This window comes from Sceloporus occidentalis, unplaced genomic scaffold (genome assembly GCF_023333645.1).
Source record: "Sceloporus occidentalis isolate IW3139 unplaced genomic scaffold, rSceOcc1.0.p SCAF_11, whole genome shotgun sequence".
Lineage (NCBI taxonomy): Eukaryota > Metazoa > Chordata > Lepidosauria > Squamata > Phrynosomatidae > Sceloporus > Sceloporus occidentalis.
In genome coordinates this window covers 17,549,144-17,564,085 of record NW_028316991.1, presented here as the reverse complement: position 1 = coordinate 17,564,085, position 14,942 = coordinate 17,549,144, and the positions used below count along the sequence as shown (strand labels likewise).

The 14,942-nt window shown below is 43.5% G+C and overlaps 1 protein-coding gene across 1 annotated transcript in view; it reads left to right on the top strand.

Annotated features, from left to right (window-relative positions):
* The window catches only part of LOC149305645 (exostosin-1-like), a 106,633-nt gene that overhangs the window by 78,696 nt on the left and 12,995 nt on the right, over positions 1-14,942 (top strand). Inside the window, exons 2-4 of the mRNA XM_089477346.1 lie at positions 6,789-6,882; positions 7,429-7,536; positions 14,744-14,863. Of these exons, the coding sequence (XP_089333472.1) occupies positions 6,789-6,882; positions 7,429-7,536; positions 14,744-14,863 (322 nt within the window). The remainder of the gene's footprint in view (positions 1-6,788; positions 6,883-7,428; positions 7,537-14,743; positions 14,864-14,942) is intronic.

The following is a 14,942-nucleotide window of genomic DNA, read 5'->3' as shown; positions in this document are numbered from 1 at the left end:
AATTCTTGCGCCTAAACCTGGTTATTCAGAGACTCGTCTCTGTAACCTACGAAGTTCTGCGCATGAAAGTGGCTAAAAATAGCAGTGCTGCGTTCAGACATTCTGCCGTTAATAAGTTACAGCCCGGGAACACCGAATGCTTAACACACAACAGATTGAATGTGTTTCCGCTAAGACCATCAAAATGGTGAGATTTGTCAAGTAAATCTGTTTGGAAGATGACAATTCTGACCCTTTGCTTAATAAGTGATTGAAGTTCTCTCTTCTGCCTGGATAAGCCTTTATAAATAATGTATCGGCACGGAGACTGGGCGCATTTACACATACACAGCTCTGCAGGGTAGATATTACGTCGGGCTGATGGCTGCTCGGTATCGGATATCATTAGCTTTCGCCTTCTAGTATTGTCCTTTATTTGGGGGAAGCGGGCTCGGAACACGCCAGGCAGGACCCTTTCACGTGGCGGGCGTCCCCGGTGGCTTTCCTTTCTTTCCCTGTTCCTCCTTGGACTTGGTGGCTGATATCTCTAGATTGTAAGCTCATTTGATCAGCGCCGCCCTCACCTCTTCTTTAAGTCACCGTATGGCACTGCAGAATATGATGGCGCTATATAAGCCGATAAATAATAATGTAACCGGATACGGTTAAGGTGCGGGAAGGATCGGTTCCTTAAATATTCTACAGAATATTAATAATGCGTGAGCCGGGAATCCGAACAGTCTCCCACCTTTGGTGCGTCTTATCCAACGTCTGCGGAACTATTGTCTCTTCTTCACAGAATAACCACCGCCGAGCTGCCATTAGTGGCTATTCCTAGCGGGTTAGGAAAATAAATAAGTCAAATCATGTTCCCCGCTCTCTGGAATCAATTAGCGCTTGTGCTCACAAGCTTGGAAATATACCGTATTTGCTCGATTATAAGACTACCCTGATTATAAGACGACCCCCCAAAATCTAAATATTAATTTAGGGAAAAAACAAAAAGCCTGAATATAAGACTACCCTATAGGAAAAAAAAAGTTTTACTAGTAAATATTCATGTAAACTATTTTTTCATATATTTTTTTTTATTTCCTTTTAATTGCCACTCTGCCCCCAGAAATGCCTTATACCCCCTATTTGCCACTCTGCCCCATGATGTGCCTTTTAACCCTCTATATGCCACTCTGCCTCTAGAAATGTCTTATACCGTCCTATATTCCACTCTGCCCCATGATATGCCAGAGTGGCATATAGGGGGTTAAAAGGCATATCATGGGGCAGAGTGGCCTATAGGGGGTTAAAAGGCATTTCTGGAGGTGTGTGTGTATATATATATATATAACTGCTAACAGCAATCACACTTCTATCAAGCCAAGGCAGCCAGTACATGTTGGAACCTGGGGATGATAGGAGTGTGAGTACAGCCTCCCTATGCCATGCTACCGCCACCACCCCCCTTACACATCCATGCTATCACACACACACTCATTCACAAACATTTAAATACTCATTCATTCCATTAATCACACATACTTCACACATTAATCACAAAAACCCTCCCCCACCCCCTTACCTGAACTGCAGATCTCTCACTCGAAGACTTCTGCAGGGGCCCGGCTGTGCGAGCAACTTCTCTGGCCCCGCCCCCAGAGGAAGGAGGGGGAGGCAGAATTATGTGACACTCTGATAGCTTCCTGTTCTCCTGCTGCTAGAAGAGACGCTGCTCGCGACCAAAGCACCGGTAAGCAGTCTGGCCCCAGCGGACATTTTTTTGAGGTCTAATTAGAAGACGACCTCGATTATAAGACGAGGGGTATTTTTCAGAGCCATTTGCTCTGAAAAAAACCTCGTCTTATAATCGAGCAAATACGGTATTTTTTATTTTTTTTATGCGCCTCCCCCCCCTTCTCCTTGGATTTCAATAGATTTAAATGCGCTGTTCCATTTAGTTAAATGTGGTTGATATAAAGATTTTATTATATATCTCATTATAAATTTAATAATAATTAGCCTTCCTAAGATTGAAAGCAAATGGCCGCCATTCCATTGCTTTGTCGGCGGAGATAACGTTTCGATGCGTTGGGGATCGTTTCTGGTTGACCGTTTGAGCCTGGATGATATTTTCCGTTATCCGGAAGGCCTGCTCCTGCGATGATGATTTATTTCTGGAGATAATGATAATCCGTGTTAATATTCTCAGCCTGAACACATTCTCCTTAAATTACCGAGTGATTTTTTTTATTTTAGCTTTTTTTTATTTTAAACTTTCCCGAACTCCCATTTGCATGTTAAGCACGGAAGCGGAATAATTCTTCCAGCGGCAGGACTTCCCCCGTTGCTGCTCTCGCCGTATGGGGTCTGTAGTCGTCCCCCCGACCCGTGACCTCATCGTGTTAGAATCGGTCGCTGACCGCGATGTCTCCTCTGAGCTTCCTTCCAGCCGGCCTTTTCTTCTATTTTCAAGGTCGTGAAATACCGTTATAAAGGAGCGATAAAATTTCCACAGAACGGAGGCAGCGTGTTTGATTTATGGAATAATTATCTGGCTTTAGCTGGATCCTCGCTGGAAAATGACTTCTATTTCTTTATGGGGCCGCGAGGTATTATCTGCAGGCAAATGATAATTGAACACCTGCGAAATCAATTAGCCCCTCCAACAGCAAGAAAAATCGCATTCACAATGACGTTTTGTCAAACTTTTCTCTCATCATTTCTGTGTTTTTAGCACCGGAGAGATGGCGTTCTCTACGTCTGTGATATTAATATCCCCCCGGTTCTTCACGTCGCTTTTATTCTTGCAGATCTTGAGAAGGTTATCGGCAGGAAAGTCGGTTAAGATGCTTTTTATACAAAGTTACTTTTCTCATTTCAAGTCTTTTACGAGATAGCATTTCTAGATTATATATATATATATATATATATGTGTGTGTGTGTTAAGGGGATGCTAATGTGACGCCCCACTATAGAAGAATGCGTGCTGACGGATGAGTTACCCCTAATTCTCTGCGAGTATTTTACTATGTGCTCTTCCGACACAGAAAAAGAAACAAAAAGCTGCCTTCTTCCTCCATGATCGTCCATTTCTTGCTGCTGATTGGCTTCTTGAAGCTGTCAATCAATGGCAGGAAAGTGCTCTCATTATACCGCATGCGCACTGGGGGGTATGGAGAGTACGTGGCGTGCATGGAGAGATGTTCAGGTGAATGTGTCTCCTGCATGGCATTTAGTTGAGGGGGGGGGGGGCAAATCCATTTGCGCAGAGACTGGGGAATTTGCAAAAGCGCATGTGAAGGCGGAGGGATACGCTTTACTGCCGATAAGTGAAAAGTTTGGACTCCTGATATTTGTCCCGTAATTCTTCCGTGATAACAAAGAGTTACACGTGCCATGAGTCACGCCGTTACGTGTCGAGGGATGCGACCGAGCGCCGGCCTGAACACGTTATGGCATGAGGTTTAGGCTTCAGTAGCGCATACTTATTTTATTTATTTTGGACACTTTTCTTCTAATCATCGTAAAGTCACTGACCTTACCTCCCAGAGCTGGTAGATGTCCTAAATATGTTCCATATATTCTCTGGATTTGCCCACATCATTCCTTCAGCAGAAACCTTGTTACTGTTCCAGAACATCTCCCAGGCTGGCGGAGCGTTATAGGGGGTGTCCTGCAATAGCTGGAGGGCCGCAATTGGGAGACCCCCTGTTCTGGAGAAGTAACAAGGTTTCTGCTGAGATGAAGGGATACTGTGGTCAACAAAGCAAAGATTGTAAGCTGATTAAGTCCCAACTTCTTATGCGATTTACTACTAGATAAGTCTTCCCAATACACAGCGCCATGGAATATGGTGGTGCTATAGAAGTCAATAATAAAGTTATGGGGAGGATTCCTCATAGAGCTGGCAGTAATTGTTTTACCAGGACATCTCCTGAGGGGTTAATGGGGAGAGGTGCGTGGGACTGGGAAGCATACGGTGCAGAATGATGATAGTTACCATGAAGGTCATGATATTTCACCAGCGTCACAGACCACTGCCTGATACCGAAGTGTCAGAATTCTCCTGGCTGCGCGGAATTTTATTATAACTATCGCTTGTCCTAGGATTAAAAAGGCGGACTGTTATCATGGTTTCCCATTATCATATAGATGGGTTAGTATTGTGTATGACATCGTTACGTCCTGTCTTTGTGATGTCACTAATTAGCCCAGCTGTGTCACTTGCTACCTGCACATCAATCTGTAGTTTATGAAGAATTAACATTACAATATTATGTATTATTATTAATATTGATAAATGCATTATATTTTGAAAAACTTTTTTTGGAGTGTGCTGTATGAATGTTTTCCGTCAGATTCTTTCTGCTCTGAGGCATTCAATAAAAAAGGATCAAAACAATTTTTTGGGTTGAATTTTTCTTTCTGTTGCCATAATAATAAAGGTTTGCTCATTTTCCTGTATTGTGTGGAAATGACTCACGGAAGGAATGTATGAGGTCACACATACTGGTCATGTCTCGAAAACAGGAATACAGTCAGTGTAATAGGGTTTATTTGGCCTTAAAATATGTAACGTGTGGTTATTCCCTTTAAAGGGGCAGTTCTGATCCCCCCTCTTAAACTTTTGTGAGTTTCTTGGGTGACCTGAGGCAGCCGATAGGGGTCTCAATAAATATTTTCGATAACAATCCGTGTTTGTGCCCCCGTTTGGGAAAGTTCATGGCTTGTGCTGTCCGATTTACCCGCTCGTTCTTCCTAAAGCTGAGGAGATGCTAGTTGGCGGCTCCTGTTGGAAGCTGCCGTGCGGTTGAGGAATGGGGTCGCGTTGGGGTTTATATATAATAGGTTCCCATGCAAAGTGTGGAGAAATCAGTAGGAAAATGTGCGTTGTTGCCATGGCGATTGCTCTATTTTTAGAACATGGCTTCAGAATTTCTCTTTATTCATAAGCTGCAAGCTGTAATGGCCACTTTATACCTGATGTTTTTTATTGCCATGCTACCTGTGTTTCCTCTGTCTGGCGGTTTGTTAGGAGGCGATATGGCGGGAAGCCGGGGGAATGGAGAAGATGAATTGTGGATTAAGCCTGGAATGGTACATGTAATGGTCCCCATGGCGCTCTGGGTAGGCTCCCATCACTTAAGTGCGGGGAGGAATGCAGGCGATGGCTGATTAGACGCTGCAGGGTCTCGGCAGACAGCCTCCGCCGCCCGGGATAACGCTGAACCGAGAATCTCAGGCAGCCGCTTAATCCCTCTGTTGATTGACAGGGTCGCTACATCAATAACAGGAGCTCTCTGGGAGCCATTTTATTCCAGCTATGAACGAGTTAATCTGGCCGTGTAGTTACTGTGTGAACTCGTCAAAATTGGGTTTTCAAAGTTATTTTTATCTTTAAAATTGATTTTTCTTCTCGGGTGCATTTTATTTTTCCGTACCACGCACGGCGCTCTTTATCAAGAGCTTTTCTCGGCCGAGGTGCTAATTGGGAAGCAGTCTGCAGGCGCGTTCCATGGTTGCTATGGTGATTGCTCCACATTTATACCATAGAGTAGCTCTTTGTATCCCTTGCGATTTATTTTCGTGTGTGTGTATAATATATATATGTATATATACTCCCATATAGTGAGTGCCTGCGTTATTAATATCTGTCTCTATGACTCCCTGAAGTTGCCGGCTGAGACTGTTGGGAGTTTTGAAGCTCTCGGCTGATTTCCTTGTCTGCAGAGAGACGTTGCGTTTTCACAGGTTGCCCCTCTCGGAATTGCCGTGGAAATGATATTAAGTTACCGCTATAGGGTTCTCGCCGTGGTTATAGCGTTCCAGATTTCTTCTTATTGATTTTATTATGGAAAGCTGATGAGGTGTCAGTGCTTCAGACTGCCGACCCGAGGAGATCTGGACTCCGTTATCTTGGCTGTCCCCAAGCTAGTCTGTTAGCCCGGGCCAAACCAGGGATTAACTCTTTGCCGGTGGTACATTTGCTCGGTGGAAGGTGAACACCTCTGTTATATCTCTTACGGTCTCTTCTGGGTGTGTAGTCGTCGCGTATGACTGCTATGATGTCATACGTTTAAGGGTGCATGCTTCCATGCGCTGGCATTGCATGCAGTCCTGACCCATGATGCAGCTTAACCCCCTGTTTATCATAGACAGGGAGGAGCGCAAAGCATGGAAAGGGCCCGGCTGAGCCGATCTGCAGAGCGGACCTTCGAGGAATGCTGAAGGCACTTGACTTTTTCCGTTCTCAGTTTTCTAGCACGCGTTATTCACGCTTATTTATAATGGGTCTGTTTTGTGGTCACAGTTTTTATCATGATACACTATGTACATCACGTTCATAGTTTATTTTTTAAGCAAGTGATCCTTTTACAAACGATTAAATGAATCTATTAGGAATGCTGAAAGTTTAGCGCCTGTGTTAGCGACACCTGTCCGCGTGATTTGGGGCTGGAAGAATTGGGGTCTTGTCGCTCGCCCCAGAGGTTCTTCTACCTCGTACAGGGCAGCTGCGAGAGTGCCGGTATCTCTGTCATCAGAACCGGTCAGGTAATGGTCACATCTCCCGCTATTATAAGAAGTGCAGCCTCGTTAATGTCTGATTCTCTGCAATATGTTTTGCTTTTGCTACCTGGGACCTCTGAGATCTCCATCAGAATGCCAGAAGGCATATTTCATCGCACTGCGGCGTGCCTCGTGTGACGGCTTCCTTTTCTCTGTTATGATAAAGCCACCTGCACCTGACGTTCATTATAATGAATAAAATCCGACGGCAGTCATTTCTCTAATAGCCCTTCTCTGTTCTCTGCTAGGTATGATTATCGTGAAATGCTGCACAATGCCACTTTCTGTCTGGTCCCCCGTGGCCGCCGGCTCGGATCCTTCCGGTTTTTGGAGGCTCTGCAGGTAAGAAATTGAAACTCAGTTATAGGGTGGGCCAACATTTTTACCATGTTAGGTTTAAAGCATATTATTTTATATTTGTGGCCCCAATTATTACGTTATTATTCTCAGCTTCCTTTAAAGGAACAGTTGTGTAATTTTCTTTTTGATAGTAAAAAAAAAAAAAAAATTCGGTCACACACTATGGCCAGATATAGATTGACCCGGAGTCTCCAAGTGAACCCCTTCTTCCCAAGGTCTCAGGTCGTTTTTTTCTTCCTCGAGGCCACGCCCATTCCCTGCCCACTCCCGCCTGCTCCCCACCTACTTCCCGCCCACTAAATCCACACGATGGCTGGAGTGTCTGTTTAATACAGTTGTTAGTGAGCACACCTAGCTGCGCGTGTTCCCTTTTGTCTCCTATCGCGGTTTATTATCTTGCGGAGGTTTTCTGTTGTTGGTAGTCGTTGCCCGGATAATGATGTGATTTGCTCGACCTTTTCATGCGATATTAAGGAGGTGAACGAAGATCTGCTGCATGGCTAATGGTATTTATCTCTTAATCTCCAGGCTGCGTGTGTTCCGGTGATGCTTAGCAATGGATGGGAGTTGCCGTTCTCTGAAGTGATTGATTGGAACCAAGCAGCAGTCATCGGGGATGAGAGATTATTATTACAGGTAAGCAGAAGGATGCAGCTGGCGGCCATTATCCCCTCCCCCACCGCCTTTCTTGCTTTGCCAGCTGAGCCGACATTAGTTACAGGTGTCATTCAGCGTCGCGCATGCAGCGTGACTCTCTAATACTGTACGCGGTTTGTATCGAAATTAATCAAACTGAAAGCCCGGAACCCATGATAAATCCATCTTGCACCTTGTTACTAGTGCAGCCATTTACATTTTTTTTCCCGCTTGTATAGAAGGATTTACTTTGCTATATAAATAAATAATTCTAATAGAGAGATTGCTCCAGGCCTGTGGATAATGACATTTAAAAGGGGAAATATAACGAATAATACTACTTACACACAGCATATTAACAATTTTTTAAATGCAGTAAAAGAAAATTTTAAAAAATCCAAAAATTTTCATCAGTCCGCGGTCTGTAGCGCGTGGAGCTCATGCGCGATCAGCAGGTGAAGTCCAGAAACTCGGTTGCGGCATCCTGCTATACTGATCGTAGATCGCCAATGCGGTGTTTACCAGGGAATCATGGGAAAGGGTAGGAAATTTGCATAAAATGGTCCTGAAGCTGCAAAGCGTAGGTGAAGTCTGAATAAGTTAAAAAGGTTACATAAAATCCGCTGCATTTTTTATTATTTAATCTGGCTTTAGTTTCACGTGTGCGGCTCCTCCTGAAATACGTGATGATTGTGATCAGGACGGGAAGTTACCGTTCTCCGTGACGTTTCTCCTTTTTAATATTCTTGTTCTTCTCCAGCGCTGAGGAGCTCTCCGCATTTAATCCGCAGGTTTGATTTTTTCCGTTCCAGCTACCTGAAGGCTGGAGTGTATTAACCTTTAGCGATAATCCCCTGGCTTCGGGCGGCCTCCGGAGCATGAGAAGTCTGCGAGTCTAAGCCTGGTGCGGTCTGTGTGTGAGCGCCTTCCCTTAATGAGAGAGACAGAGCGCTAATGCTTTACATACACAACATTTACATTTTCTCCGGCATGGATGGGAACAGCGCAGGTCACATACATCCACATCTCAGTGATTTTAATCTTTGCCTGTAATGATAGAGCCTTCTGTCAGACCGACCGTGTATTTTAAGGCAGCTGGTTTAGAATTCAGTTTGTAAATATTTAAAGCCTTTATGAAATCTTGAGAACCAACATGTTTTAGAATTACAATTCATATTAAAGGGGACAGTTTAATGTCCCTGAGACGCCCGCCGTGGTAAATACTCTGAGAGTAGCCCAAACACTCTGTGAATACGTTAATATGCATTCTTCTAAAACAGGGGGGGAAAAAGAGCAGCCGCTCCTCCTCCTTGTTTAAAGTGGTCAGACTGGCAGGAAAGTGCTACCATTGGCATCAATGAGAGCATTTTCCACACATGCACCCCGGGGGGCCAAAACGCCTGCAGCGTTCCTCAAGCCAGTGCTGGAGGTAAGTATCCCTGCAGGGCATTTAGTTGGGGATTGGGGGGGGGGCAAATGGATGTGGGGGAGATTCTGTCGATTTCCCCCCCCATGCGTTTGTAAAACGGTAACACAATAATTTGATGGGACCAAGCGCGTATCATACGCATTAAAGTGCACATGATGGCTGTAGTGTCCCGTTAAATGTAGCCAGGCTTTAGCATCGTTCATCATATCACTACCGTTATACATTATGCTTTTTAGGTTTCAGTGTTTTTGGGGTAAATATTTGGTTTAGTATGCACAAAATTTCAATGTTAGAATTTGACCCATACGTTTCTATCAGACGGGCTTGCTATTTCCAGCTGTTCATTAAGCAGCTCTGAAAATGAAGATGTAGAGAGCAATGCCCTGAAGGAGAAGAAGAAATAACCTTTCATACTTCATTGACTGTCTTCATGGAGGGAGTCCATCTCCTGACCGCTGAGTTTTTATATGTTGCTAGAGAATTGGTGTCTTTATCATGTTAATATTTATATGTAATTTAGAATATATGCACATTGAGATGTGTGTGTATATATGTATGTATGTATGTGTGTGTATATATATATATATATATATATATATATATATATATATATATATATATGTATATATTAGGGCTGCAACAACTAATCTATATAATCGATAATGAAAATCGTTGCCAACGAATTTCATTATCGATTAGTTGAATCGATTTTTATCGATTATAAAATGATGTATTTTTCAGAGCAAACGCTCTGAAAAATACCCCTCATTATATAATCCGTTTCAGTGACTCACAGCAGCAGCGCCTACTTACCAGCCCCTCCCTGTAATCACTGTGACAACTGGCCCCGCCCCCTTCCTTCTCCCAGAAGGCCAGAACCACGTGGCTGTGACACTCATCTAACTGTAAGTATAACATTAATATTTGGGCTGCTGAAAGTTAGGGGAGGTGGGGGTTAATTTAGGGGCAGTTATGGTTAATGGGGTGTTTAGGGTTAATTTAGGGGAAGTTATGGTTAATGGGGTGTTTAGGGGCAGCTATGGTTAATGGGGTGTTTAGGGGCAGCTATGGTTAATGGGGTGTTTAGGGGCAGCTATGGTTAATGGGGTGTTTAGGGTTAATATAGGAGCAGCTGTGGTTAATGGGGTGTTTGGGGTTAATTTGAGGCAGTTGTGGTTAATAGGGTGTTTAGGGTTAATTTAGGGGCTGTTGTGGTTGATGGGGGTCTTTAGGGTTAATTTAGGGGATGCTGTGGTTAATGGGGTGTTTAGGGTTAATTTAGGGTAGTTGTGTTTGATGGGGTATTTAGAGTTACTTTAGGGGTAGTTATGGTTAATGGGGTGTTTAGGGTTAATTCAATGATGAGGACTGAGGGTTAATTTGATTAATTTAATAAAGTTAACTTAAGGCGCAGTTAGAGGTAAAGGGGGGCAGACTAAGGGGAATCTAAATCCTGGGGGCAGTGAAGATTAACCCAGTACTTATTTATAAAAGTATGGTGTCAGTGTGATGCGAACAGGTCTGTGACTCTGAGGGGACTATGAGATATCTGGGGGTATAAGGCATATCTGGGGAGGATGGAGTGACATATCTGGGGGTATAAGGCATATACGGTATATAAGGCATATGTGGGGAGGGCAGCGTGGCATGTCTGGGAGGCAGTGTGGCATGTCTGGGGAGGATGGAGTGGTGTATCAGGGGGTATAAGGCGTATCGGGCACAGTGGCATATGTGGGAGTAGAGTGGAGTGGTATATGTGGGAGGTGGCGTGGCGTGGCATGTCTGGGAGGCAGCGTGGCAAGCCTGGGCTCAAATGTGCATGTGGGAGGCAGCGTGGCATATGTGGGAGGCAGCGTGGAGTGGAATATGTGGGAGTCAGCGTGGCATATGTGGGAGGCAGCGTGGAGTGGAATATGTGGGAGTCAGCGTGGCATATGTGGGAGGCAGCGTGGAGTGGCAAATGTGGGAGGCAGCGTGGCATGTCTGGGAGGCAGCGTGGCAAGCCTGTGCTCAAATGTGCGTAAATTGGGGGGGCTGGTTGGGAAATAAAGACAAGAAATGCATTTTATCAGTTTGGTTTTTTTTATTCTGCGTTTGTATTTAACATCATTTGTTTATTAAATTATTTTACATAAATGAAAAATGTACATTCATTTTTTTATCCGATTAATCGATTAATGGAAAAAAATAATCGGCCAACTAATCGATTATGAAAATAATCGTTAGTTGCAGCCCTAGTATATATATATATATAATGAACACAGTGCCTATATGTCTGCATTTAGGCTGCCAAGTCATTTTAAACATCACGCCAAATACGGATCCTTTGATGTTGCCATTGAGTTGTGCGCAAAAGTATTTATTCTCAGAACTGACCTTTATAATGAAGAGTCCCTCCCAATTTCCTATGGCACTCCTGATGGACTTCTCCTGATGGACCACCCCAGACCAATGTCCTGTTTTAGCTGCAAGGGTCTATTCTGTTGTGTAGAATTTGGTCAAAAATAAAATTAGGAACCCCTCTCATTAGCGAAGAACGAGATCGTCCAGCATGTGGCGGCTCACGGTTAATATCTGCTTCTCCCGAGAAGAGACCTTCTGTATCTTAGGGCCCTTCCGTTCCTGACCTCTCTGCTCGTGAATCGTGCCGTTTCTTTTCTCTACAGCTGCTGCTGCTACATCGAACGACTACTGTTCCGTAATTAACAGAGTATTTAAGGAGCTGGCAGGCTGCCCGAATATCTGCCCTGGGAAATCATTTTTTTTTCCTGTTTAGTTACAGATTTCCCATTCCGATGGCGAGACGTTGGTTTCCCGTTCGCTCGGCAGCGTATCGCGCTCCTGGTTCTAGAAGTGCTTAATCCCTTCTCGCTACTTCACTTTATATTTTTCAATACGGTATTTTTTTATGATTATGGCTCACCCTAATTACTTCTTACAGGCAATTACCAACTTCCAATTATTTCCACCGAAATAAAAACGTATTTTTCACATTAATTTTGTTTGTTGAGGTCAGGGTGCGTGTTTGGATTATGTCATTTCCAACTATCAAACGTTCTAGTGATTAGGCAGTGATTAAAGAACATCTCAAAATAAATAAATCCTGTTACCTCTCTCTGCAATTCATTAAATTTCACAGGTAAAAAAAATACACAAATTTAGACTGGGGGGCTGCACAGATCTGATTATATTAGTTATTTAATGGATATTAAAATTAGGGCAACTGCTACATTATATAATTCTAATTTATAAAATAAAACTTTCCGTCTCTGATAAAAGCCCTAGGCCTCCTCTATTTCATGTAACTCTGCCTGTATTTCCCATGATTCCTTGTTGAAGATTCTACGTGCCAAATACGCGATAACCAATTCAAATTGTTTAAAATGCGTTGCGGCTGCCAGGCGGCGTGTCCCGCATGCAGTACGCGGAAAAATGGCCGCTTCGCCTTAGTGGGGGGGCATTAATGTGTGTTTAACGTACAGGAGAACCGGAGTGTGACTCAATTTCCTCCTCACCGCATTAAAGGTGTATTCTAAGGACGTAAGTGTACGTTACAATACTCCGAGAGTACCTTTTATATGCGTCCTTCAGAAAGAAGAAACTGCAGCCCTTCAGCTGCCTTCCTCCTCCTGGTTCTGGTGATCTTTGACACTGATTGGTTGCTTGAGGCAGCCAATCAGTGGCAGGAAAGCATCAGCCCTTTCTGCGTAAAAACCCCGTCCGAACACATCTCCGCAGAAGGGGCAAGTGAGTTTGAGGGGAACACAGAGAGCGCACAGCTGTGATATACATTAACGTGCGTATGGTGGCTGACGAGGCACATACCCGATTCCGATAGGTTCCTCACATTTACAAAGTAATCCAGCCTTCTGTACTTACCCTGCTGTCTTATTGGCCACGGGTTCACGCTTACTGCATACCGAATATACTTTATTAACCCTTTGCGGTATTCTAAATACACATTTATATGCCCGGTGCGTGATATTTACAGCCGTTGGCTGTGGGGTGGGCATTGAGTGGGTTTCATACCCTGAACTCGTCTACGCCGGGCCTGTAAAATATGATTATACAATAATTTTCATTTATTTTACGGTATTTCTGGCAATGTGTTTTGCACACACTACGCCCGGGGTGGGTTTCGGTTGCTAAGCAGTAAATTGGGTTTAAGTAGCCTTTAAATTTCTGCTACATTAGGAAGGATGCCCGGTATTTAGTTAATTAACAGCTGTTTTGATGGTATCCGTTTTAATACTTGTAAGGCATGCGGGCGACGTTATTCATCCCCTTGTATTATTATTATCCGTTGTATGCTTATTTAATTATTCTGCTTTTCACAGATTTTCTTTTACTAGTTTTTGTCGTTTAATGGCTGTTAAATTAGGGCATGTATCAATTTAATGTCCTTGAGATTTGTCTAACAAAAAATAAAATCCTAGGGGAAAATAGGAAATTTAATGAAAGCTCTTAATCTTAATGGCGCTGGCGTGTCGTTAATTGTGATATATTATAAAATAGTAAAAAAAAACGAGGCCATAAACTGTGACATCAGCATGGGAACCAATGTGGCGGCCATCTTGTTTTGTTCCCCACATACATTAAGTATGCTTTACTGATAACTGGGATACTTGGGGGGCCCTGATACACAGGGTAGAACAGTGATAATAAAGGTGCTGTTGTACCTATTCCGCTGAATGTAACACTTTTAGAACAAACATTTTATTGAGAGTAATACTCACCACAAAGTTGGAAGCAGAGCATTGCCCACAATGTCTTGGTATCCTGAAGCATAAGGTTTTTTTTTCCTTCACTGGAAATTAAGAGGCCCAACCCCTGATTTTAAGATAATTAAGAGGTGCGTCCCAATATTTTTTTTTGTCCATGTAGTGGTACACAAAGTAAGGTCCATAAAGACATGGTTGGGTGAGTTTAGTGTGGAAGCTCGGAGCCCTGACCTCAACCCCATCAAACACCTTTGGGATGAACTGGAATGGAGATTGCGAGTCGGGCGTCTCGTCCAACATCAGTGCTGACCTCACAAATACCCTACTGCATGAATGGGCGACAAATGGTCATAAAAGTACCTGTTGGTGTAATGTCAGATGTCACAATACTTGTGTCTATATAATGTATGTATATATATGTGTGTGTGTATATAAAATTTAGTCAATATTATTACCCTTTAGTACACTATATCGCTGCTGTTAAATTGTTTTATGAATCATTTTGTTCTTGCACTTTTAAAAGGGAGGTCCGGAAGAAAACAATTCTCATTAAAGTAAAGTACAGTCAGGTCGGTTAGTATTGAGTAAATCTTGGTTTAATTGTGTTTTGTTCCAATAAACTCCCGTTATCTGCAGACCTTGAGGCTGCCATTTTGGGTGACTTTCCCTGCTCAAACACCACAATGAACTGATGCTTTGTGGCAATGCTAATAAAGTCTGTTCTTTGGTCTTCCATTAGTCAAAGTGTCTGACTGGGTGATTAAGACTGATGCATTCTATTGTTTACCACTGACAATAGAAGATGTTTCTGTAGTAGATCAGGTTAAGATAACGGAGCGCTTAGAAATGGTTAATAAGTGGTTTACTACTTTGTGCAGCGGCAGGCACAGTGCCGTGTTAGAGGTGACCCGTGCCGTTGGACTACTCGGGTTCAATAACATTTACTTGTAACGCGCACGGTTCTCTTTTTTCCTCCCCTTTTGCTCCCGGCAGTGATTACCGCGATCGGGTTACGTTGTGTTGCCGAGTGGCTGATTGTTGTAACCTTGTCTTACAGATTCCCTCTACAATCAGATCTATCCATCAGGATAAAATCCTAGCACTTAGACAGCAGACTCAGCTTCTGTGGGAGGCTTACTTCTCCTCCGTCGAGAAGATTGTATTGACTACTCTAGAGGTGAGTAACCGTTTTACTCGTTTTAGCCGCAGCCAGGCGTTTTCCCGCGGGGTTCGTCGGGACGTCGTCAGCGTGTCTA